Source organism: Mastigoproctus giganteus, chromosome 8, assembly GCF_048544385.1.
Source record: "Mastigoproctus giganteus isolate SK-2022 chromosome 8, ASM4854438v1, whole genome shotgun sequence".
NCBI lineage: Eukaryota > Metazoa > Arthropoda > Arachnida > Uropygi > Thelyphonidae > Mastigoproctus > Mastigoproctus giganteus.
The window spans coordinates 186,773,501-186,798,823 of NC_143582.1; the positions used below are offsets into that span (position 1 = coordinate 186,773,501).

Consider the following 25,323-nt stretch of genomic DNA (forward strand, 5'->3'; position numbering starts at 1 on the left):
CTTCCCCCCCACTCCCCTTTATCTGCTTGTATCAAACATCGATCAAAGCGACCTCTACAGTCGCTAAAACAGCTGAGGACTGAACCTAAAAGTTAGCCCGATCACCTCGAGCGTACCCTATCGGCCGTAATTATACTCGAACGTGGTTTTCTGCTGAACTGAACTTCCCTGCATCGACTGCGCACGCGTAATTGCGGTTAATTGTTACAGTTCGGCGCTGTCGTCTGCCACCGGGCATATTAGCCGATGGGTCGGCGTTGCCGGACGTTTTCTTTCCATTTTAATCATTCGAAACGCGTAACCCGCCGAGAATTGTAAAAGGAGGTTTTAGCCCGGTCACGTGGTTCGATGTTAATGCAATTAATAATGCGATCTTTGTGCGAGGGTGTTCGCTTGGTTGCTAACGGCGTGCAATTTCAAAAACTTACACAATCCTGTCGTATTAGATTAACATAAGTAGTTTCTGTTGGTGGCTTTGCTTTAACAGATAGCTTGGCCACTGTTTTTTCTATCATTATTACTGAAATTGCGAAATATTTCGAAATTCTACACTACCCTACCAAAAATATTGCGCGTACTCAGGAAATCTTTCAGATGTTCTCTTACTTAGCACCGATTTCGTATCCGATGTAGTGATAATGGAAGACGAACGAATCGGATAATACCGTCTTCATCAGGCGCCGCCTGTTTAATATTCTGTTTTAAAAACCGTTCGTCGTTTCTTCACTAAACTACTTCCGGAAACTGCTGAAAATAAATTTAACAATAAGCTGATTTGGAGGCTCCCGCGGTTGAATACAGATCGGGAAAGGCTAGCTTAAGCGAGGCCGGCGTGGCAACTACATCGCGAGTTCTCGCGCTGCTACGCGCACCCATGAAATGCAGGCGACAAACGTCGTGTTCAAATCGCCGCTCACAATTTCGTGTAATCTCTCAGTTTTCGCCCGAAAAAATGAATTCATCCGGGCACTGTCACGTTCCACGAGCTGCCAACGTGCGTGGCGTGCTTAAGGGCTGCCCACGTTCGGCGAATTACTTTTTCCGAGAGCGCTGACGAGGTTTCTCTGATTTCGTTGCTGAGAGAAAGGAAGATGCGCTGCCAGGAGACGGCGCACGAAGGGTTTGCTTAATTTGATTTCTCCAATTACAAAATCGGATCAACAATTAGTTGGCAGTTTCGGTTTCTTTATTCCATCCATTCATCATCTCCTCCATTTTCTCTCTTTTTATTTATTTATTTTTTTCAATTTCTCCTATTTTATTTCTTCTGTTATTAATTCCTTTCATTTCACTAGTTTTTTCACCTTTTCTCTTTTTTCATATTTTAATTTCCGTTTTCTTTTTATTTACATTTTTATACTCTTCAGTTTTATTATTTTACTTAATTTTCCCACTTTCTATTTTTTGCTTTTTACTCCTCTTTTGCTGGTTTCTTTTTTGCTTTTATACTTTCTTAATTCTTTCCATTTCTTTTTTCCATTCTATCTTGTTCTCCTTTTCTGTTTTCCTTTGTTTTTCTCTTACATTCTGTTTCACTGCTTTTCTCTTTCTTTTTTCTATTTTTCACTATTTTTATGCTTTACCTTAAATTAAATAAAATTAATTTAAACATTAATTCTTTCTCTTATAATATTAACCTTTTCTTCTATCTTTCATTTTTTTCTAATATTCATCCAGTTCTTTCTCTTTCCTTATTCTTTTCTCTCTCTCTCTCTCTCTCTCTCTCTCTCTCTCTCTCTCTCTCTCTCTCTCATTATTTCCTTTTATTAAGTTTTGACCTTCATTTTCATTTTTCTTATTTTTTTCTCTTTTCGCTATGTTTACTATATTTTGCTTTCATATCTTGTTATTTTAGTTTGCTTTTTCATCCTTTTCATTTTTCCATTGTTCATTTTCTTTTTTTTTTTCTTTTCTAGTTTTCAGTTTATTTTGCATTTATCGCTTCCTCTTTTATTTTCTTTCACGTTTCTCTCTTTTTCCTTTCCTTTACTTTCCAATTTTAATTTCCTTTTTGCTCCTTTTAGTTTCATTTTCTTTTTCTATATTTCTTTTCTTTTGTCCCGGCTTATTTAAATTGTAAATATTAAATCTCTCCCGAGCTCAGAAAAAATTATATTATATAAGTTGTTTCTTCTTTTCTTTTTGAATCCATTTATTTTTCCTTTCTCCCCCCCCCCTTTATTTTCCATTTTTGCCTTTTTGATTCAACTATTTTTACTTCCTTTTCTTTTCTGCTTCCCTTTTCAGTTTTCCTTTTTTCCCCTATTTTTATTTAGCTCTGTTTTTCACTGTATCTTGTATTTTTTCTCTTTTTTCTTTTTTCTTTTTTTTTTTCTTTTCTCTTTTTTCCTTTTCTCTTTTTTCTTTTTTTTTCTTTTTTTTTCTTTTTTCCCGTTTTCTATTTCCCTATTTTGCTTACTATCTTTTACCTTTGCTTTTTTATTTTCACCCTTTTTTGTTTCTTTCATTCTGTTTTTTATCTTTCTTTTCTTATTCTTACTTAATCCTTTCCACTCTCTCTCTCGAGACATTTCAAACCCAATCAAAGAAGTCCTCTTCCTGCCAACCTAAGTGACGTATCAGGACAGCACATTTCCATTCTCCGTAATTTTTAATTCCTTCCTTCGCAGACGACCTGATATCGTTAGCAGAGACGTCCCTAGTGTGCGGTATTTCCGCTTATTCGAATTCTGCCGAAAAACTACTTTTAGTAGCAATACCTTCCCTCTTTTTCTCTTTCTATCCACCCTCCCCCACCCCCCCTAATTTGACGCATGCAGAACTTGCAAAGTTAGCAGAAATGATGTAGGCCTTCTCTCTTTTTATCTTTTAGCGCATCCAAACTTTCTCAACGCTCAGATACTTATTTATTACTATTCTCTTGCTCCACGAAGCGTAATGTCCAGAAGTGACAGGAACGAAGAAGGAAGAGCAGCAGTGGAAACAAAAGAAAGTAAATTATTCTCCCCCCCCTACACACACACGAATCCAAGAGAGAATTATATTGCAACTACGCACGTACACTTTTTTTTTTCTTATATTTTTTATTTTTAATACCTACTTTGCCCGCGGTTCATAAGCGCCAGGATCACTGCAACAATGGTCTTTGTGAGTTTTCATCTGTCGCCCGGGGCAACCGTACAAACGAGACATAGCATTTCGTTTCAGCACGCGCCATGCTTCTGTTAACTGTAAGTTATTTATGTAACTTTGGTGGGTGGGCGGAAGGGGGTTATTTCACGGAAGGAATCCTCGCGAATAATAAACTAACTTTCCCCTTCCCTAATATTCAATTATTTACCGAACTTAAATCTAATTTCACATCGGCTTTTCCTTAGATCAACAAATTTCCACTTCAGCTGCGTTCTGATATTTGTGAACGGCGCCACTCAGAAATCTTTATTAAGCTTCCCGTCTGTTGAAAATCAGAAGTCATTCTCCATAGGAAGATCTTTTCTTAATTTCTGATACGTAAAAATAGCTTCTTTGGAATGGAATTATAATATGGTGACTAACCATCATTCCTTATTCGAAGTTATTTGTTTTAAATTTTCATTTTCTGACTGTTTTTAAAAATGATAATCTTTATTTAAGTAAATTAATAAATAGTACCGATTATTTGAAGGATTTATGATCTATTTTTTTTTTGTTTTAATTTAATACAAACACGAATCCAAAATTCCACCGAATTCGTGTTCTCCAGACAATACCAAGGCCTAGTTTGAAGGTAATAAAGGAAGATACACCAGTTCCATTTATTCCTTTTCAACTGGTTAATGAGCACGTGAAGCTACTCGACAAAGAAGAAAAGTTATCATTGGAGATGTTAAAGAACGGGGTTGTGGTGGATAAATGAGACATTATTTGCTGTAATAGCCTTCAAGAAGGAAGGATGTTCTTTTCCGCTAACTTTTGTAATTGGAAATGTTTGAATGATAGGAATGCATCGAGGGAATAGTCCGGCCCCAAACACCAATACTGGCCTTTTATTCTCGCTGTTATTACAACTGATGTTATATATTCAATTGAACGGCCGTTCGAATGCAGTAAATTGGGCATCCTGCATCTTCCGTTTGACAGAGGGTATTGATCACCACAATTAGATACAAAAAACAAAGCGTCTCCGGGCCACTCAACAAATCATTCTGGATTGCGTCTGATGCGCGATAAAAAGAGAACCACCAGAGAGCGCTGCCTTCGATAATTGGTTGTTATTCTGAGTTTAGATTATGGGTACAGTAATTGGACTTTAGGCAATTACAATCTCAAGCGACAGTTTTGATTCTGTCACGTGAAATTCCTCTCACCTGGAAAACTCAATAAAAAGACAAGTTTCCACCATTGGAAAGATTATGATGGATTTCTGAGTGAGATTTGTGAAGTACTTGAACAAGGAATTCACAATAGATGATCCTCTTGAGGGCATAGCAAAGTCCCTCGTTCGTCTGATGTCTTGGTTGCTGCTTTTGAACTCTAGTTCGGTTGTTTTCTTAAGAAACTCGTGCCGTTTTCTTCAAGTGAATGCTTGAATTATCTTAAAAGGAATGCTTTTTAAATACGCATTCCCCTTTTGTTTTGTTGCGAGTTGGCAGTGGACATTCGCTCATAAGAGCATGTGACCACCCGGTACTCTTTGGGAGTCTTTGATGTAGAAAGCTGAAGTTTGGTCGCTTAACACACAAAAGTGCATTCTCTTTGAAAGAGATAAGCAGGATGTCTACCCTCAGGCCATAATTATACGAAAGTGTTCTTGTTGCATTCAACGAACCCCCTTCACGTTCTGGCCACGTTTGATCAGCCGCTCGAAGCAGGAACTTTGACTCCCGTGAGTGCAGTTATCATCAAGAAATAGCTAAGAAACTTCTGGATTTCCTCTTAGCAATACGTACACTAAAATAATAAGAAATGTGTGATTTAGTGTCTACACTTCTTTATTGGTGCAACTTTTCCCATAAGGAGAACAATTTCTGCCTCATAGCTTTAATTGCCTCTGTGTACATTCAGAAACAAAATCTAAAAGATCTTTCTGAAGCAACGAAGAAATCCATTAGCTTCCATCTGGGAAACAATCAAACCACCCTTAGAACACACTGAGAGAGAAGCCTTCTAAGTAAGTTTCATCTTATAGAGTGCCTTCGGTTGTTTGAAATCGATGGCACCTCTCTCTAATCATTAGGAGAAGAGTGAGATTATCTAAAGAGTAAGATTATAGCACTAAAATGTAAGAGACATGTCCCTTTTATCCAAGGTTGCATTTTCTTGGTAAACACATCACCAGAAGGATTTAATTCCATACTTCCACTGGTAGGCCCTAAAACTGTTCTACATCCACCCCTGCTCATCAAACTGGGTTTGATGAAAGAGAAAAACAGGAATGCATTAGCTTCAAGTCTGTCGTTGAGAACTTCTTAGGGAATAACAAGGATCCAGACAACAAGAATATAGTTGCAAATACATTGCAAACTTCATTGCAGTTTGCTGGGCTGAGACATGTATCCAAAGGCCAAGGTTGCAAATGGAAAAGTATTGGCTAAAAGAGAAAAGAATTGCGTGAGGGAATTGATCATGTATGTTAAAACAAGGAAGAAAGCTGATCAGGTCGGACCCTTGTACACTGAGTGTAGGAAAGTCTTCGATAACCAAGCTGATGTTGCGGATGAATTGAATAGGTACTTTGTGTCCGTCTTTTACTGAAGAATGATCCTTTAATCTGAGAGAAGGCTGAACCGTATGAAATTAATGATTTCGTAATTACAGGTGACTCTTTATCAGAAAAACGTTTGAAAATAAAGCCAAGTAAGGGCCCAGGAGTTGATGAAATATACCCTATAGTTTTGAGAGAGACCTCCAGGAAACGTATTGAACTATTGAAGTTAATTATGAGGGGATCATTGGACTCGGGAGAGATTTCTTTGGATTAGAGAAGTGCCAACGTATCACCAATAATAAAGACGGTTCTAAGAGAAGACGGTAACTACATACCGGTTAGTCTGACTTCGGTGGTAAGGAAAAATCTTATAAACAGTGATTGAGAGTGCAATAAAGGCATAATTAGATAGATATAGCATTCTGAAGACCACACAACACGGTTTTGTTAAGGGAAAATCGTGTTTAATTAACTTAGTCTGTATAAGCTACAACACGTTGGGATTACTGGAAAGATTCTAAGATGGATTGCTGCAGAGCAGAAGGCAGAGAGTTGTGATTAATGGATATTCTTCAAATCGATGTAACGTCGGGAGTGGAGTTCCTCAAGGATCGGTTCTTGGACCACTGTCGTTTCTTAGTTTCATAAATGACATTGATGTCATTTATGAAACTGAACGTATAGAAGGTGTGATGTCAAAATTTGCAGACAACGTAAAGATTGGTAGATTCGTTAATGACCAGTGCCAAGCAGCACTCCAGAATGACTTGAAGAGGTCTGAGAACTGGCAGCTATGTTTTAATGAAGGTAAATTCATGTTCTCCCACATAAGGGATTGCAACCCCAAAATAAATTATATACTTGTTGGGGTTGAATTAAAAACAGTGGAGGAAGAAATGGATCTGTGAGTTACGATGCTAGCAAACATGAAGTTTACTGAACAGTGTAAACAGGCGGCCAGAAAAGTCCATGGTGTCCCATTGATGATTTATCGAAGGTTATCCTGTAGAGGTAGGAAGTCATAATCCCAATCTACAAGGAAGTTGCAAGACCACATTTGGAATACTGTGTTCGAATATGGAGGAGTCATCTGAAAAAAGACATTGAGCTTCTTGAAAGGGTCCAAAGGCAGGCAACTGAATGATGAGATCGGTCGAAGGAAGAAAGACTCCGATTATGTGGGCTACAGAGCTTGGCAATCACGCACCTCAGAGTTGACCTAATTGAGAATAATAAAATGAATGAAGGTGAAATTTTCACTGTCTTAAAGAATTCCAGAAACAGCGGCCTTAAATTCAAATTACAGGGGACAAAGTGATTACATTGTAGGAAGTTTATTTTTAGCTAGCAAGTCGCTGATTGCTGGAACAAGTTGCCTCGCAGGTAGTTCAGGCTGACAGTTTGAATAAATTCAAAGATCAACTGGACAGTATTTACATGAGGAGGGAAGCTTATAATTTGTCCAATTGGGTCAGACGTTTTCTGTAGGTCAGTACAGAAAACGTCTGTCGCTTCCTTGCACTATGTGGCGAGTACTATTACTTAAGGAGGCAGCAAAGGAAGTAAGCAAACCCTTAGCCGTAATTACCAGAGCTTCCTTGGACTCAGGAATGGTCCTCATGGACTGGAGACGTACACATGTATCCCCAATTCACAAAGGGGGATTAAAGAGTGACACAAGTAATTACAGACCTGTTAGTTTAACTTCTATTCCAGGAAAATTATTGGAGGCACTGGTTAAAGAAGCACTGCAGGATCATCTAGACAAGACTTCAGTTATAGTTCGAACACAGCATGGGTTTGTTAAGGGGGAAGTCTTGCCTGACCAATTTGATTGGATACTATGATGCACTCACAAAAGAACTGGATGCAGGGAATAACTTTGATATTATATATTTGGATCTTAGAAAGGCTTTTGATACTGTTGCACATGGAAGACTGCTGCACAAATTGGAGCAGTGTGGCATTGGAGGAAAATTGCTTCTATGGATAAAGGGGTGGTTGAGGGGGAGAAGACAGAGTGGTAATCAATGGACACTGCTCATCGTGGACTAATGTTATTAGTGGAGTTCCCCCGGGTTCAGTGTTGGGTCCATTGTTCTTTTCTCTATTCCTGATATTGATGATGGTATTTCAGGCTTAATGTCTAAATTTGCAGACGATACGAAGGTTGGCAGGGTTGTTGGGGTCACTAATGACAGTAAGCTGCTGCAACAGGATCTAGAAAAGTTGAGCAGATGAGTTGGGCTGAGAGGTGAAAAATGAAGTTTAACATTGACAAATGCAAAGTACTGCAAATGGGTAGCAATAACCGAAGAGAAACGTACCAACTGTGTGGTACTACACTGACATCATCACTGTCCTAACACCTACTTGTACCTGCGCTTCCTGAGCAATAAGCTCATCCGCGCTTTATTCCTCTATCCTATCAATTTTAATCTTTTGATCCTTAAACATATCCTCCGTGTGATAAATCAAACATTGAGGATATTTTACCGCCCCTGCCCTGAGGATATCCACTATCTAGAACTCAATTAAACTTTAAACTTCAAAGGCAAACTTCTATAAATTTTGATTCTTGTTCCAACCAAATGAAAACTCCAAACATTTAAAATTCATCAATATATATTTGTATTTTGTATTTTATACTTTTTTTTCAACATTTTCTTTTTATACAACTATAAACTATAAGATCAATAAATTCCAATTCCAACTAAATCTCAACTCCATAATTAAAATATGCTCTGGACCCTCTACCATCCCACAAATACACATTGGATTTTCTTCTACACCAAGCTCTGCCAGTCTTTTCTTTAACCCATGTCCAGTTATTAACATTGCTTGGAACATTCCTAGACCAGACCAAGATGAAATCTCTTTCATAGTTTTCACCCCAGGCAGAAAGGCAAAGGTAACACGCCCCTTAGTAGAACCGCTCCATCCTTCCTGCCATATACAATCTATATCTTGCTGCAACCTTTTCCTTTCTACTTTCAAATCGTGTCTTCCATACTCTCTTCCCTCTTCTCTACAAGATTTTATTCCCATAAGTTCTATTCTCTTATTATTCTTAATCGCATATTCCATCGTCCTTTTAAGTATAATCAGATCCACTGGTTCCTTCCCTGCAATAACTTGCAGCGAATCATTTGAAAGGTACTACACTGACAGTGGTAGAGAGTGAAAAGGACCTGGGGGTAATTGTGCAGGCCGATATGTTCTCTGAGCAGTGCAGACGGGCTGCAAAAGTACCTCATGGTGTCTTGTCAATGACATATAGGAATTTTTCTAGCAGGGATAAGGAGGTGATTATCCCCTTGTATACGGCAATGGTCAGACCACACCTTGAGTACTGTATACAGGTCTGGAGGCCTCATTTCAAGAAGGATGTAGAGCTGCTGGAACGAGTACAGAGAAGGGCAACAAGATTATTGAATGGACCAAAGGATTGCTCTTAAGAAAATTACAATGTCTGGAGACTAGGCACCTGCGAGGTGATCTGATTGACGTGTATAAAGTCTGTGGTGTTCTTATGCCAAGAGAGATCAAAAGTCAAGGCAACATATCCTAAACAGAGATATGCGATTTTGTCTAGAAATATGACTGTCATCGAAGATAAGCATAGGAGCAGAATTCTTTTTGCACGACATATTCGTAGCTTCAAGTGATGCAAGAAAGGAAGCTTATAGAGCATACGCAAAAAAAAAAACTTCCCAGTTCACCAATTCATCCCCTCCTATAGTTTGTCTAGTTCCTCCTTGATCAACTTCAACCTATCAACTTCCAAAACAATAGATGGAAATTTGTTCCAACAATCAACCACCCACTGCTTCCGCACATGTATTCTATCTTTTTCAATTTGCTTGTGTGCCCCATCATGTGCGTAGTCTGAGCAAGATGAAGAATACCATCAATATTGGGCTTTCTCAATCCATTCAAAGCCTTAAACACCTAAATCAGATCACCTCGCAGGTGCTTAGCCTCCAGACGCTGCAATTTGCAGAACTGAAGCGTTCTTGATAAGAGCACCCCCTTTGTTCCCCCACTATTCTAGTTGTCCTTCTCTGTACTCGTTCCAGCGGCTACACATCCTTTCTAAAATGAGGCCATCGGAAATGTATCCAGTACTCAAGACGTAGCGTGATTATTGCTTTTTACAATGGCACAATCGCTTCCTTACCACTGCTCGCAAAATTCCTGTATATCATTGACAAAACCCCATGAACTCTCCTGGCAGCCTGTCTACACTGCTCAGAGAACTGCATATCTGATGGCACGATTAGCATTAGTTGAGGCATATGATGCAAGAAAGCAAGCTATGCAGCATCAGCCAAAAAAAAACAAAAAAAAAAAACACCTTCCCCATTTCATCCATCCATTAACTCCAAATGTTTGTCTAGTTCTGCCTTGAATTTATTTAAGCTGTCAACTTCCACAACAACAGATGGAAGTCTGTTCCAGCAATCAACCACACGCTGGCTAAAGGTAAACTTCCGCACAACTATCCTACATCTGTCTTTCCTCAATTTAAATTTATGCCCCATCAGGCGATTATTCTGGGCAAGAGGAAGAATCCCATCACCATTGAGCATGCTCAAACCATTCAAGGCTTTATACACCTCTATCAGATCACCTCGCAGGTGTCTAGTCTCCAGATGCTGCAATTTGCAGAACTTAAGCCTCTCTTGGTAATAGTATCCCTTCATTCCCCTCACCAATCTTGTTGCCCTGCTGTGCACTTGCACCAGCAGCTCTACATACTTCCTAAAATAAGGCGTCCAGACCTGTACCTATACTCAACGTGTAGCCTAACCATTGCCTCCTTATACAAGGGGGATAATCACCTCCTTGTCTCTGCTAACACAATTCCTGTATATCATTGACAATACCCCATGACCTGCCCTGGCAGCCTGTCTACATTGCTCAGAGAACTTCATATCTGACTGCACAATTACTCCCAGGTCTTTTTCATTTTCTACCACCTTAAGTGTAGTACCACAAAGTTGGTACGTTTCTCTGGGGTTACTTCTACCCATATGCAGTACTTTGCATTTGTCAATGTTAAACTTCAGTTGCTACTTTTCAGCCCATCTGCCTAACTTCTCTAGATCATGTTGCAGTAGCATACTGTCTTTACTGTCATTAACAACCCTTCCAACTTTGTATCATCTGCAAACTTTGACATTAAGCCTGATATACCTTCATCGATATCATTCATAAATACACAAAACAACACTGTCCCAGCACCGAACCCTGGGAGACTCCGCTAATAATAGTCCACGAACAGCTGTGTCCATTGATTACCACTCTCTGTGTTCTCCCCCTCAACCACCCCTTTATCCATAGCAGCAATTTACCTCCAATGCCACACTACTCCAATTTGTGCAGCAGACTTCCATGTGCAGCAGTATCAAAAACCTTTCTAAGATCCAAATATATAATATCAAAGTTATTCCCTGCATCCAGTTGCTTTGTGACCACATCATAGTATCCAATCAAATTGGTCAGACAAGACTTCCCCTTGACAAACCGATCATGTGTCTGAACTATTGCTGCTGTGTTGTCTAGGTGATTCTGTATTACCTCTTTAACCAATGACTGCATTATTTTTCCCGGAACAAAAGTTAAACCAAGAGGTCTGTAGTTACTTGTGTTACTCTTTGAACCCCTTTTGGGAATTGGGGTCACATTTGCACATGTCCAGTCCATGGGAACCTCCCCTGACTCAAAGGATGCTCTCATAATTCTGGCTAAGGGTTTGCTTTCTCCCTGTGCTGCCTCCTCCATTATAATTGGATGAATTCCATCTGTCCCAGGTGGCTTTTTTATGTTTAACTTCAACAATTTCTCCTCCACTTTGCTCCCAGTTATCACGAAGTCATTTAACTGCCTGTTAGAGTTGAATAAACATCTGCCTTCTCCTCCTTGAATAACTCCTCATGTATGAATGTAGATGCAAAATACTTATTCAGTTTATCAGCTATTTTTTTTATCTTTTATGAAAACCCCAAACACGAGAGATATTAGAACCTATAGTACTTAGTACCGTGCTTGGGTTGGAGGTTGAGAAGACGAAAGAAGATATTTGTTGACATTGGACTTGAACTTCTGTAGACTCTAATTTTCAGGAAATACGTATGAAGGAAGGTTGTTCCAGAAAACGGCAGTTGAATGAATAAATGAGGAAGATGAAAAGTTTGTTCTGTGAGTTTTAAGTTGGACAGTAAATGGATGTTGGAGGCACATGTTCAGATAGTTTTGAAAGAGAGAGCGGGAATTATAGAAGCCAATTCAGAAGAACAGTGGCCATGGAAGTATCTGTAGAAAAGGCATGCAGCAGAAACAGTGCGTCTATGAGAAAGCTAGTGGAGAGACTCTGTTAGAGATGAATCATTAATTAACCTAACTGCCCTCTTCTGAATGGAATCAAGAAGCCTGAGAGAGGTTTTGGGGGCACCACCCCAGATGTGGGAACAATATTCCATGGCAGGGCGGATTTGCGATTTATACAGAGTGTGAGCAGCTGTTTGGAAGAAAAGTAACGCCGAGAGCGAAAGAGAAAACCAAGTTTTTTAGATGCAGAGGAAGCAATATTTGTAATGTGCTTGTGCCAAGAGAGATTAGAAGTCAGGGTAATCCCCAAAAGAGATATATCATTTTGCCTAGAAATTGGAGTGTCACTAAAGATAAGCATAGGAGCAGAAGAATCCTTTTTGCGAGATATAAGACAAGACTGAGTTTTAGAAGGGTTGAAATCAACTAAGTTGTCTTTGCCCCACTGGAGAATTACCAGAAGATCGGCATTTAAGGAATTGGTAGCAGATTTTCGAGAAGTTGAAGCTGATTGAGCAGGACAAGATTTCTGAAAACGGAAAGTTGAATGCAATGTGCTATCATCGGCAAAACTATGGATAGGATTTCCAGTCAATGGAAGAAGGTCATTAATATGCAAGTGGGGGGAAAGAACTGAACCTTGGGGCCACTAGAATTAGTGGAGAAGTTAGACGACAGGGAGCCATCTACCATCACCCTCAGTGAGTGATCAGAAGAAAACTGGATAACCAATTACAAAAAACAGTTGGCAAACCAAAAGATGAAAGCTTGTTCAGAAGACCTTTATGCCAAACACGATCGAAGGCCTTTGAGATGTCAAGAGCAACTGCTTGTGTTTCACCGAACTTTTCTATTGAATTAGTCTATAAATGACCTGGGACTAACGTGGGATGAAGACTTAAATTTCAAGGAACACTTCCTAAAGGCAAAGAAGAAGACCTATGCTGCTTTCTGGGCTATCCGCCAAGAGCTCGCACGCTGTCACAACACCAGACTGATTGAACAATACATATCACTATATGCCTCAGAAATCTGGTCCTCTGCATCTACCTCTCGATGTAATAAATTTCTATCAATGGAATATTGGATTCTGCGGTGGCTGAACCGTCTAGGAGGGAACCCCTTCATCATCTCGAAATCCATTCTCCTAGTCAACCTAGGCATGACCTCCTGGAAGCTCATTGTCCTCAAAAAAAAATCTATGTTATTGATGCCCCGTCAATAGAAGATATCATCGCAATAACAAGAGTAAGAAATAGAAGCCATACCCATTTAGGATAAAGCTATCAAACTTGGGCTCACTAAAAGGAATGTTCCCGTGTAATACCATCGAACAATTCAACACCTTCTCCATTGATCCGGTAAAGTTTGAAGTCAATAAAATCTACAGAAGCCAAATTATAGACCAAATCTGGACTAAATCACCAGGATTGCTGTGAAAATTGAGCAGTTTTTATTAGAAATTTGATGATATGAACAATTAAATGTAATAATGTAATGAATATAAATAAATCTGTATGTTAGTTGCTAATTAAGAAGTCAACCTATGTATTTAACTCTTCAATTATCAAGATCTATGTTATTTCAAAGTGAATACAATTAAGCAAATGTATATATCTATGTAATAGTTATTATTATACAATAATAAGATCTGAAAATTTGTACAAAAGTGTATAATGTATATTTTAAAATTTCTGTACACCCTCCTAGCCCACTTGCTGTACAGGGGGTGAACCTTGTGTTAATAAACTGATAGTAAGTAAGTAATATGCCAGAATATCACCAGTGGATCGACAATGACGTAATCCATAATGGCGATCATTGATCAGACTGAAGGTTTCTAGGTAGTTTAAGAGTTGGCGGTTAATTGATTTCTCCATTACTTTAGAAAGAGTAGAAGTAATTGCAATGGGACGATAATTGGATGGGAGGGATTTGTCACCCTTTTTAGTAACTGGCTGGATATGAGCAAATTTCCAAGCAGAAGGAAAAAAAACCTTAGAAATAAGAAAGTGAAAAAAAAGGCGGCAAAGAATAGGAGTAAGTTCAGGAGCACAGGTTTTGAGAACAAGTGGAGAAATACCATCAGGACCTGGAGCTTTCTTAGCATCAAGATTCATCAAAATCCTTCTGATATCCTTTTGACGGAAGACCACAGGAGGCATTGAATGGAGCGTGTTGGGAATGGTGGGAGGTGTTTTACCAAGATCATTATTCCATGAGCTGGAAGAAAAATGGGATGCTAGCAGGTCAGCTTTATTCTTGGCTGAAGTGACAACAGAACCATCTGGTTTGGACAGAGGTGGCAGCAGAGATGGGCAAAAGTTTCGGCCAATGGTTTTGGCAAGAGACCAGAATGCTCGGCTACTATTAGGGCAAGAAGCAAGTTTTCTACTCTTAGCCTGTTCAGAAATCTAGTTTGGACTGATTAATAACTGCTTTGCAATTGTTGCGAGCTTTGGTGTAGGCAGAAAATAAAACTGAAGAATTGGAAACAAGCCAATTACGATATGCAACATTCTTCTCTTGAACAGCCTTAGCACATTTATTAGAAAACCAAGGTTTAGATAAAGGACGAGATTTTAAAGTGGAGTGTGGGATAAAGGATTCCATTCCTGCAAGAATAATTTCACTGACACGATCTGAGCAAACGTTGACATCAGAAGTTTTGAAACAGTAATCCGACCACGGAAAAGAAGAAAAGATATCTCACAGGTCATCCCATTTTGAATTCTTGTAATGCCAAACAACACGAGGTTGAAAATAGCCATGAGATAAAGGCTCCATTGGAGAAGAGACAATCACCAAGTTGGGATCTGAAGTGCCTAAAGGACCTCTCACTTCGAGCTTGTACTTAGAAGGGTTGTTTGTGAGAAAAAGATCAATCGTGTTGGCTGTATGGTTAGGATGGTCCGGTATTCTGGTAGGTAAATGAACAATCTGTGCAAGGTCATTAGTAATTGCAAAAGCCTCAGCATCTCGACCAGCTGGGTCGGTGTGACTAGAAAACGGAAGCCACCTGGAGTTGTGAAGATTAAAATCACCAAGGAAAATTACCTCACTGTTAGGAAAGTTGGACTGGAGAAAGTCAAGTTGGAAAGAGAGGAAGTCAAAGAGCTCCAAGTGATTAGTGGAGTTGGGAGAACGGTAGAGACAACAGATGAATTTGACACAATGAGGTAGAGAGATTTTAAGCCAGAGAAGATCGAAAAAGGAGATTCCAAATTACCAAGTGTCTGACACGGAATATCGGAATGGACATATGCACAAGTATACCACCTTTGAGGCGAAAGGAATCATACAGCGAATAATTTGGGCATCTGAGATGAGCAGTAGTTGAATCAACCGATAACTGAGATTCTGTCAGAAAAAGTACATGGGGTTTGGCAGACTGCAAGAGGAAATGGACATCGTTGAGATTAGAATTGAGACCACGTATATTTGTGAAATGAATTAGGAAGTGCTTGGGAGGTTTAGATCTTTTGGCAGATAAGCTTGCTCTATTAGTTTGACAATTTTCATGGTGTATTCAATAGTAAGAGAAAGTGAGTGGGACATGCTGTATGAAGTAATGAAATTTTTGGATATGGCGTATACATGGTAACAATATGCCCTGAACCTTGACATAACTTGGCCTCGACAATGCCCCCTGCATACACGCTACTCGGACTCCCTCCAGTCACTATCTGGCAGAGTAGATGTAGCAACTTTATACACTAGCTGATCCGGAAGCCTCCTAGAGAGTCCGGTGTACTAACTACCGGCCGGCCTGCGAACACCGTTTTAGAGCTGTACCCTCGAAATATAAGCAATATTGGATCTCGCCACGATGTTCATCATAACCTCAAAAGTCATCAATCATACTGCATGATGGAAGAGATGGGGAAGGGACTGACCGAAACTTAGCTTTGGAGACTAGACATGGGTTCCACCACTTCAAGCCTCGAATAAGCAGAGTGGTGGAATTGCACCGGTTGATGAGAGTCATTTACCACCTAGTACTGCCTGGTAACACAGAGGGGTGGCATTCCTCCTTGTGATGTGGATGCCACACCTCAACCCCTGCTTATGTTGGTTCACACCTGGGTGTCACCCACAGTGTGCATGTGAACGGGGGTTATACCCAGGATTACTAAAGCCTCACCATCGTGAAGGTGCAAGCAGAGGATTTGGCTGTCACAGACCATCTGGACTTGGATGAAATTGGATCAACTTGACTTGAGTGTCACCTGAATATCAGTTCCATCAGCGTTTTAGACTTCCAGGTAGCAAGTGCAGCTTGTCTAGCATATCTGACAATCTCAAGGACCAAAGCTACTTGAGCAGGATCATAAATAGTGGAACCATCAGTATCCAGTGGACCAATCTTCTTGGAGCCCCTTCTTGTAATCTTTAATCGCATATTGAAGTCCGGATCAATCCCGACAATGTGGAATCACTACAGGGTACAACCCATACCCAAAAGAAGAAACCCAAAGGAACCTAAGGACTTGAGACCGATCTCGGTGGGTTGCTCTCTATTAAAAGTGTTTGAGAAAGCTATGTTATCAGCACTGATCGACCAGTGCTTCTCTCATAGACCGAAACATCTGCATACCGTGATCCCCAAAAGATCTACATATACAAACCTACTGGATACCCTATTTAAAATTCAAACTGCTCTCAACAGTAAATCTCAGCCGGACGTCATCTTCCTGGATATTTCATCTGCTTATGATAAGCTCTCAATTCCCGCTCTCATCTACATTCTGGAAAAGTACTTTGGCATTACTGGAAGCCTGCTAAAAATCATCAACCGCATCCTTACACCAAGACAACTCATCATCAACTATAAATCCTTCCAACAGGAGTGCATTATAACGAGAGGCGTACCACAGGGAGGTGTCCTATCCTGTGTACTGTTCGCCGCTGCCCTTGAACCTTTCCTCGCAAGGTACGCTGATTTCTCATCGTATGCAGACGACCTAAAATTATACAAAACATCTAAAGACGCTGAACAAACTCATCTGACTAATCAGCGAGTCTCCGTCCTGATCGACAGCCTTGTAGCATATCTACTGGAAATAAATGCATCAAAATCAGCTCAACTTACCTTTACAAAAAAGAGAAACAAAAATGACATCACAGCCTATCACAACGGAGTGCAGATAAGGAAAGGAAGTCTCACACCGACCTCGGCTTGACTTGGGACGAGGGCCTCACTTTTCAGACCCATTTCTCGACCATGAAAACTAAGACTTTCTCGGCGATGTGGGCAATTCGACAAGAGCTGACGGGGTTACTGAACGTAGATGTAGTCGGTGGATATGTCCAGCGGTGCCTACAACCAATCGCACTATATGCATCACCAATCTGGTCTTCTGCACCGACCTCGTACGTAAACAGATTCCTGGCAGTCGAGTTCTGGGTAATGCGATGGATGAACAGAGTCACGGGCAGCGCTTCCACCATCTCCAGGGCTGTGTTATATGCCAACTTAAATATCACTCCCTGGAGAGTTCACATTGCATCCAGGAGTATTCTTCTTCTTTCTCAGATGCTTACCGGTGCGATTGACGCCCCCAGTCTTCGAGGACTTATCTCTACTCCACGTGCTGGACGCAGTAATGACAGTCCCTGCCTACCGTTGCATTCTATACCGTGCAACCTGTGCTGTCTGAAGAATTTCTTCCCAAATAACACAGTGAACCTTTTCAATTCATTGACAATAGACCCTGTGAAATACTCAGAAAGCAAGCAGTACAGAGTGAAGAGCATCTCAGAAGCGCACAGCTTACTCCAACTATAATCTGGTCAATGAGTGAATTTGTAAACAATATTGTAAATATACGCACTTGTGTAAATATTGTAAATAATTATATTCGTGCTTTTTGTACACTCTTTTTATATTGTAAATACTGTAAATAATTATAATTTTTGCCTTTGTACACCCTTCATATTGCAATTCTTGCATTTTGTACACCCTTCTAGCTGGTCGGCTGTGTATAAGGGGTGAAAGCAAACACTTGCTATTTTTAATAAACGGATTTAATAATAATAATCTGATTCATCCCGTTCGTTCTAGAGTTTACATAAGTAAAGAACTCCTTCCTTGTTGTTTTTCTTTGCATGCTTTGCCAAAGATTTCTCGTAATCTGCTTTCTCCTGCCTAACCTCCTTTGTGACTGGATTACAGACTACCTTATATCTGTCGTAGGCTTGTGTGTCGCCTGATAATTTATTGATAATTAAGGACCTGACTGGTCCTTAAATTTTGCACTCCACTGTATTTCTCTGCAGAACTGTTCATTGTACTCATTCGAGTCATTAGACTTCCTACTCTTATTTTCCCTTTCCCACTCTTTATATCCTACCAAACAGACTCAACATTGCACTGTCCACCGTGTCAATTGTATGCACTTCCTTAGATTTTATGTGTTTCTTAACTAACAGCATAACCCCTCCTATCCTTTCTGTAGACATTGTACTCCTCAAATTCCAGTTCTGCAAATATTCTTGCACCCTTTCTATTTAAGTGTATCCCATCCCCGTAGAAGCAGTCTATCCTGTTAACAAGTACAGACCAGGCTGACAAAAAATTCTGCCCCGTGAGCCTTGCACAATCTCTCCAGGGCCTAAATGACACGGCTCTCATCATGTGGTCCCTCCTATCGTGTCTGGACAGAATTGCAGACACTTTCAAATTCAACCTTAACTTGCGCATTTTTTTCAACATTGACCTGTACTTGAGTAAATCTGCAGATCTCTTACTCTTAATGTCATTAGTTCCATCGTGTAAAACAACATCACCTTTTGTGCCCTTAAAAGTTGCTCTACAACGTCATCAACTTTTGCTCTTGTCAGACATACCTTGGTCCTGTTCCACGTATCCGTTTTGCGCAATATATTTGCTGTTCCCTGACAATAGAGTCACCGACAAGAGCTAGCTCTTGTGGGACCAGCTCATTCTGTCTTCGGCTTGCCGCTGTGTTGTCTGATGTTGAAATGCAATCTCTGGCGTTGAGGTGGGCAGCTGGGAGCTTGATGGCCCTTCCCCCAATATAAATCATTCGAGGGCATCCAACCTGTTCTTCAAGCTCTGAAAGGCATATAACTAAAGAAGTTTGGGTGGCGTCAGTGGTTGAAGATTTGAATCCAAGAAAGTAACCACTTAACTAAGCTCACCTCCAAAATATCCTCGCGTCACTGACACGATTCGAACACGAGTCTTTCCACTCGGTGTGGAGAAGACTGCGGTTCTATCAACTGTGCTACCCAAAGAAAATATGCAAAAATATCCTTAAAAACTCCTAACATTATTGACGAATTTCGAACTCAGTGGTGGTGGTATTGGTAGATATTTCACAAGATGAAGAAGCATTTGTACAGGGTAAGATTTCTCAAAGTGGATGGTAGAATGCAATTTGCTATCATCGGCAATACTATGGATAGGATTTAATATACAAGAGGACTTTTCCTCTTGTATATTAATGAGGGTGAAAAAGAATTGAACCTTGGCAAGCAGCAGCATTAGTGGGGAAATTAGAACATAGTGTGCCATCTACGTACCATAATCCGCAATGAGCGACCAGATAGAAAATGAAATACGCAATTGCAAAAAGCAGTTGATAATCCATAAGATGGAAGCTTGTTTAGAAGCCCTTTATGCCAGCGCGACCAGATGCTTTATAAACGTCAAAAGAACCTTCTTGAGTTTCACCAAACTTTTCCATTTAATCTGTCCATAGATGAGAGTCATGAGCCAAGATATCAATGGATCAATACTGATGTAATCCATACTGGCGATCACTGATCAGATGGAAGTTTTCGAGATAGTTAATGGATTTCCCCATTACTTTAGAAAGAGTAGAAGTAATTGCAATGGGACGATAATTGGATGGTAGGGATTTCCACGCAGAAGGAAACAAACAAGAAAAACACCGATGGATAAACAGCACTTCTCAGGAGCATAGGTTTTGAGAACAAGTGAAGAAATACCATCAGGATCCGGAGCTTTCTTGGCATAAAGATGGTTCAAAATTATTTTAACCCTTTTGGTGGAAAACTGCATGACGTATTGAATTCAGTGTACTGGGAGTCGGTTTAACAAGATCGTCAATACAAAAGTTATAAGAAAAGTAGGATGCTAGTAAGTTGGCTTTATCTTTATCTGAAAAAGAAATTGAATAGTTAAGTTTTAACAGAGTGGGACTATAGATGGGCTAAAGTTGCGGCCAATAGCTTGGCAATAGACCAGAATGCTTGATTACCATTTTGTGCGAAGTCACAGCAACTACAAAAGCCTCAGCTTCTGGTATCAAATATCTTTGATAATGGCATTTATCTTCCAGGCTCCTATTAGCATTTCACTTTCTAAATCGCTTAAGTCCCTTCGCAAATGCACTGCAAACAACAATGAAAAATGTGGGAGATACTCACAGAAGTAAAATTGTTATTAGTTAGTTATTCGGTTGGTGGATTTTAGTCTGGCAGACGATAGTTTCGCCACACCTTTAAGAGTCGTTAAGGATATTTCTACGAAACAATCAAACCAACCTTAGAACTCACTGAGAAAGACAGACTACAACAATGCGATTTCCTTTCTCGGTTGTCTTTATTTGATCTTTATCACGCGCCATCAATTTAACCAGACGCTTTTTTACTGATTGATTTCGAGCATTCGCTTGATTATGTTTGCGTACTGAATCCTGTCTGAAGTTAAAGAACTCGCATTCGACGTATTAATCAGTTTGCTAATTACCAGCGTGCAACGGGATTGTGTGCTACGACAGACACTGCAAACAGGGATAAATGTGCATTAGGGGAGATGTTAAGTGGAGCGAATAGAAATCCTACTTCTTCAGACATTCTCTCTCTCTTTTGTCTATCTTATCGTAACAAAGTTTAAGGAGAGAGAGAGAGAGAGAGAGAGCGCGCGCGAAGGAAATCTGCCAAGTCTGCACACAGGTTTTTGTTTTAAATTGTCAAGATTCTCATCGGAAAAAGATCAGTTTTGCGTTTTCTGGTGTGCATACGCTTACAGAATTTCCAGCTGTCTATACCTGCTTAAACATTTTCAGAAGAAAATGGCTGCGTCGTTATCTTCTAGCAACAAGAACTGCTCTTCCTAGAGATCTTAATCCAAATGAGAAAAGAAACAAATAAAAAAAAAAAAAACGTATATTCTGTTATAATTTTTGCTATACCTTTATCAGTATAGAAAAAAATATTAAACAAAATAACTAGGCAGACGAAATTCTTTTTATTTAAAGAAAATCGGTCTATTTCATTTGAAATATACGTACATACTCCACTAGCCAATGACGTATCAAAAAAATAAAACGAAAGATGTCAATTTCATTTAATACGCTTTTGTCTTACGCAACAATACGAGTTACGTCACCATTCGTCTGATATCTGATATTTGCCATTGTTGCCCATTAGATTTCTCCTTTGATTGGCAGCCAAGAGCAGCGGTGGGCGTTACCACTTCTCTTTCGAACGCTATCTCGCGCTCTTCAACAATGAATGTCCCCGTCATATTTTCCACGACATCGCGTGCTGTCTCCAGACGACCGGTGTCAAGTGTAAAGTACAGTAACGCGTTTGAAATGCTAATCGCTCGATCATTAATTGAAATCGACATTTGGCGGTTATTATCCGATTTCGTTGGGCTGCGTTCGAAGCAGACGTTCGGGTTTTATTTTTATGGCGCACCAAGACAGCGACACCAACGTTCGATTAACTACCTGAATAAATTGCTGCAATTTACATAAGTGACCTTCTCTTCACCTCAGAAGGTGTACCCTTACTTTTGGCAATGTACTGCACATAATGCAAGGTTTGCTCCATTTTATGTTTAGCAGACGTAAGACGCGTTTGAATAGCTTCTGATTATTGAAATGAGGATATATTAAATTTTGCGCACTTGTCAACACTTGCTACCCGCGTTTCATTTGCAGCGTGATGCAAGCAGCCACTGAGCAGTAATTTCATCCGCAGTCTCCTTTCGCACGTGCTTGCATCATTTAGGGCCGAGAATTGGGGACTTTCTGAGCGTCCAGTTTGGCATTTGCTTTTTTTTGTTTGTTTATCAAGACAACTACGCTATTACTATTTATAATTAGGTCCGGCCACGCACCAGGGATTACAGACAGCTCTTTTCTTTTTAATCATATTTTCGGACCAAGATATCCTCGTAGTGAAATTTTAAACGTGGATGAAATATTTTTAATTCAAATTCATAATAAATATTCGCCAAATACATCAGTGTTATTTGCCGATAGATGGCGTTGATCTGAAGATTATGCTAATAGTGCAGAATTATATAAGCGTCTCCTTAGTTTTTATCTCTCTAGAGAGATCGCGCATAAAAACTAGATTGTTTATTTCTATGCTCCTCTGGATTATTTATTTCTATGCTCCTCTAGATTATTTATTTCTATGTTCCACATTAGTTTCCATGGGCTCATAAGTGATAACGTTCTTAAGATGTTTAAACATCGAAGATAGACAAAAATTTTATTTTTCCGAGTTCTGCTCATCCTGTTCTTAGTACTTCCATCAATTTTTTTTTCTCGCTTTTCCAATGGAAGAGGCAGTTCCACCCTCGCTCTTTTATTCTGCCTCTTTACCTTTTCAGTTCCATTACATCCTTTGACAGAGTACGCTGTCGTAAAACGTAAGGCGAACTGGCGATCACCCCTCCTCTGTCGTCACCTTTCAGAGCATGCAGCTTGTCAACAATAGCGTCGTTATCACCAAGTTCGCCACTTCCTTTGCACAATGGGGTTAATGGAGTGAATCTAAGATGGCCTGCAAACTGTCCATTATGAATAGCTGCAAGGCAGGAAGGGGGTTCGAGGATATTTCGTACTGTAGCCCTTGTTGGGCCAACAACACCGATTGCACCCAATTAGTTACGTGCAAAATGATTATAAATATGTAGATGGCGCTTTTCTGAATGTGAATCTCGACGTGAACAAGATAAGCTATCGTGAAAGAGGAATTATGGGATATGTGCTTCAAATGTCGATGTCTGTGAGTGATTAATGCTCTCCTAATAAGTAAAGTTTTGGAAAATGTGGATGAAGCTAACTTCGATCTGCTTTTTGCGAATTGATTACCGCAATTTACCGATTATAAGACGTACTTTTTTTTTCTGATGAAATGGCCTAAACTTTCTACTGAAAGGATGGATCCCATCCTTTCGGCTCCCCATGTGCTGTAAGTTTTGTCTGAATCACACTGGAATGTTCTAAGAAGGTAGTACTTATAAGCCTACTTCAACGGCCATCTCGTGTAAAAATGGCGATTAACAAAAAGCACTCTCATCGGGGTTTCTCTATAGGCCCACGAAAGCTATTATCGCCAGGCATATTCATTTAAAGGATTCAGTTAATGCAGATGGGTCGTATACTCCGAAAAATACGGTATCTGATTTCCCCAGGATACGCCAAACAGTTAAATTTTTATGCTTTGTATTTATTATTACAATGATTTTCATTGCACCGAATCGTTAATATTTTCAATCATCAGCGCATGCTCTTTAAAACCGATTGGTACCACCTATTTAAAATCTATAAATCGATCGACGAACGCTAATGTTTCCTTCTAGCTTCATTTCCCGGACGCTTTTCCATTAAACAGATGAAATATTAAGGGCGTCGTCTGCTCTTTGACTGTGAATAATTAAACTTTGACTATTGTCACTTTTGGCCCCAATCCCACCCCCCCTAATACCCGAGAAAACCCTTTACTTAGGTTTCCTTTCAAAAAGCTTAATCACATACGAAAAGAGAATGAAATTGATTTCGGTCGTGTAATTGCATCCCTCCTCGACTGACATTTATTTTATTCGTGACAACCCTGCACTTGTTGTCAAGACGAGTTCCTCGTGAGCCGAAGAAAGCACGCAACAGTGACATTACTTCCGCTGATTTACGGCTGCCAAGGGCAACCAAAAGCACTGTTGATTTCATAGAGAGATGGACAAATGCGAATCGCTACTCCCCAGTCGGCGCAACCCCCCATAAATAAACATTACTTCGGAATAAACACGTGGAAAGTTGTCAACACGGTTGATGCAACCCCGAATTATTTAATTTTAAATTCTTTCAAATCATCCGGGAGCTTACGAGTTCACTTGGTTTGAGATGTCACGATGAGATCGCTTTTCGATGCTCCAAAGAACGAATTACTGTCAACGCAGGCTGTAGCCGGCCCTTAAACTCCCCCTTTATTGAAATATTGTTTATAAAAACTCTTTTTTTTTGTTTTCATCGCTAAAAAAAAGCAGGCACAAGTAATTAATTTTGATTTCCCTCCCCATCCTCCTTTTCCAATCTCCTTGAAGCTAAGGATCGTTACCTGGGTCTTCTTAAAGTTTAATGAATCTCCGTGGAGTAGTCGAAGATTTCGCACGACCTCTTTCGTCGACCTCTGAAATTAATAGACTCGTGTGTGTTGTATGTCAGGATTTAAGGTGACATTTTTAAAAGAATGCAATTTATTAGTGTTTTCTGGACGAGTAATTCGAGTGTCCGAGTGAAGATTGGTAGACATCTGCCTTTTTAATTACCTCACGGATCGTTACTGGGCGCAAAAAAAAAAAAAAAAAAAAAATGTTGCGGGAGTCCGAGAGATGGCGCTCTAGTCCTTCTACTACTTAAACATATGAAAAATTAAGTCCCAAACCCCCTAAACAACAATTGAAGCGCCCTCTAATCGTCCACGTTGTTTTCATTACAATTTAAGAAGCACCACGTGCTACTACGTCATCGATATTTCGTTCGCCTACGACGGAAGGCAGGCAATATCGTAAAATTAGATTTTATAACAAATTGGCAGAGGGGTGGCGTAGCCGACCTCTGCAGGGGATTATTATGTACCTCCTTTAATTTTTTTTAATAAATAAAATTTATAGGCGCTGATATATTGAATTAAATTTATATACGCTGCATCTGCGTTGTATTTTTCATTTCAGTGCGACTCTGGGGTTGCTGTAGACGCCTTCTTCAGAGCCATCTATTGTCGAAGACAGATAGCTGCCTTGTTAGGGACGGGATCGTCTGAAGTGACGGAACGTTTGGCGAGGGTTGTCAGTCATTGGAATGTTGTGCAGGTAAGGACAAAATATTAGATGCACGCCAGTTGAAATTGGTCATAATATCTTTAGACTCGTGTTTAGATTTCTTTTAAGAGACGGAGGTCGTTGTACGTTTCTGTAACCGACAACTTCTTTTGAAGTAAAGCCGTATTTGTCGGCGTTGTTAGGTGGGATCTCTCTTGTTGTCAATAGCAGCGAACATTCCTCCAGGTCGTGCAGCTGACCATCACGAATTTCTATTTCTGTCCGATTTATT

At 39.9% G+C, this 25,323-nt stretch overlaps 1 protein-coding gene across 1 annotated transcript in view; it reads left to right on the forward strand.

Annotated features, from left to right (window-relative positions):
• Nucleotides 1–25,323, forward strand: part of LOC150082069 (gamma-aminobutyric acid type B receptor subunit 2-like) — a 101,319-nt gene that overhangs the window by 46,453 nt on the left and 29,543 nt on the right. The window contains exon 2 of the mRNA XM_090379091.1: nucleotides 24,945–25,082. Coding sequence (XP_090235217.1) covers nucleotides 24,945–25,082 — 138 coding nt within the window. The remainder of the gene's footprint in view (nucleotides 1–24,944; nucleotides 25,083–25,323) is intronic.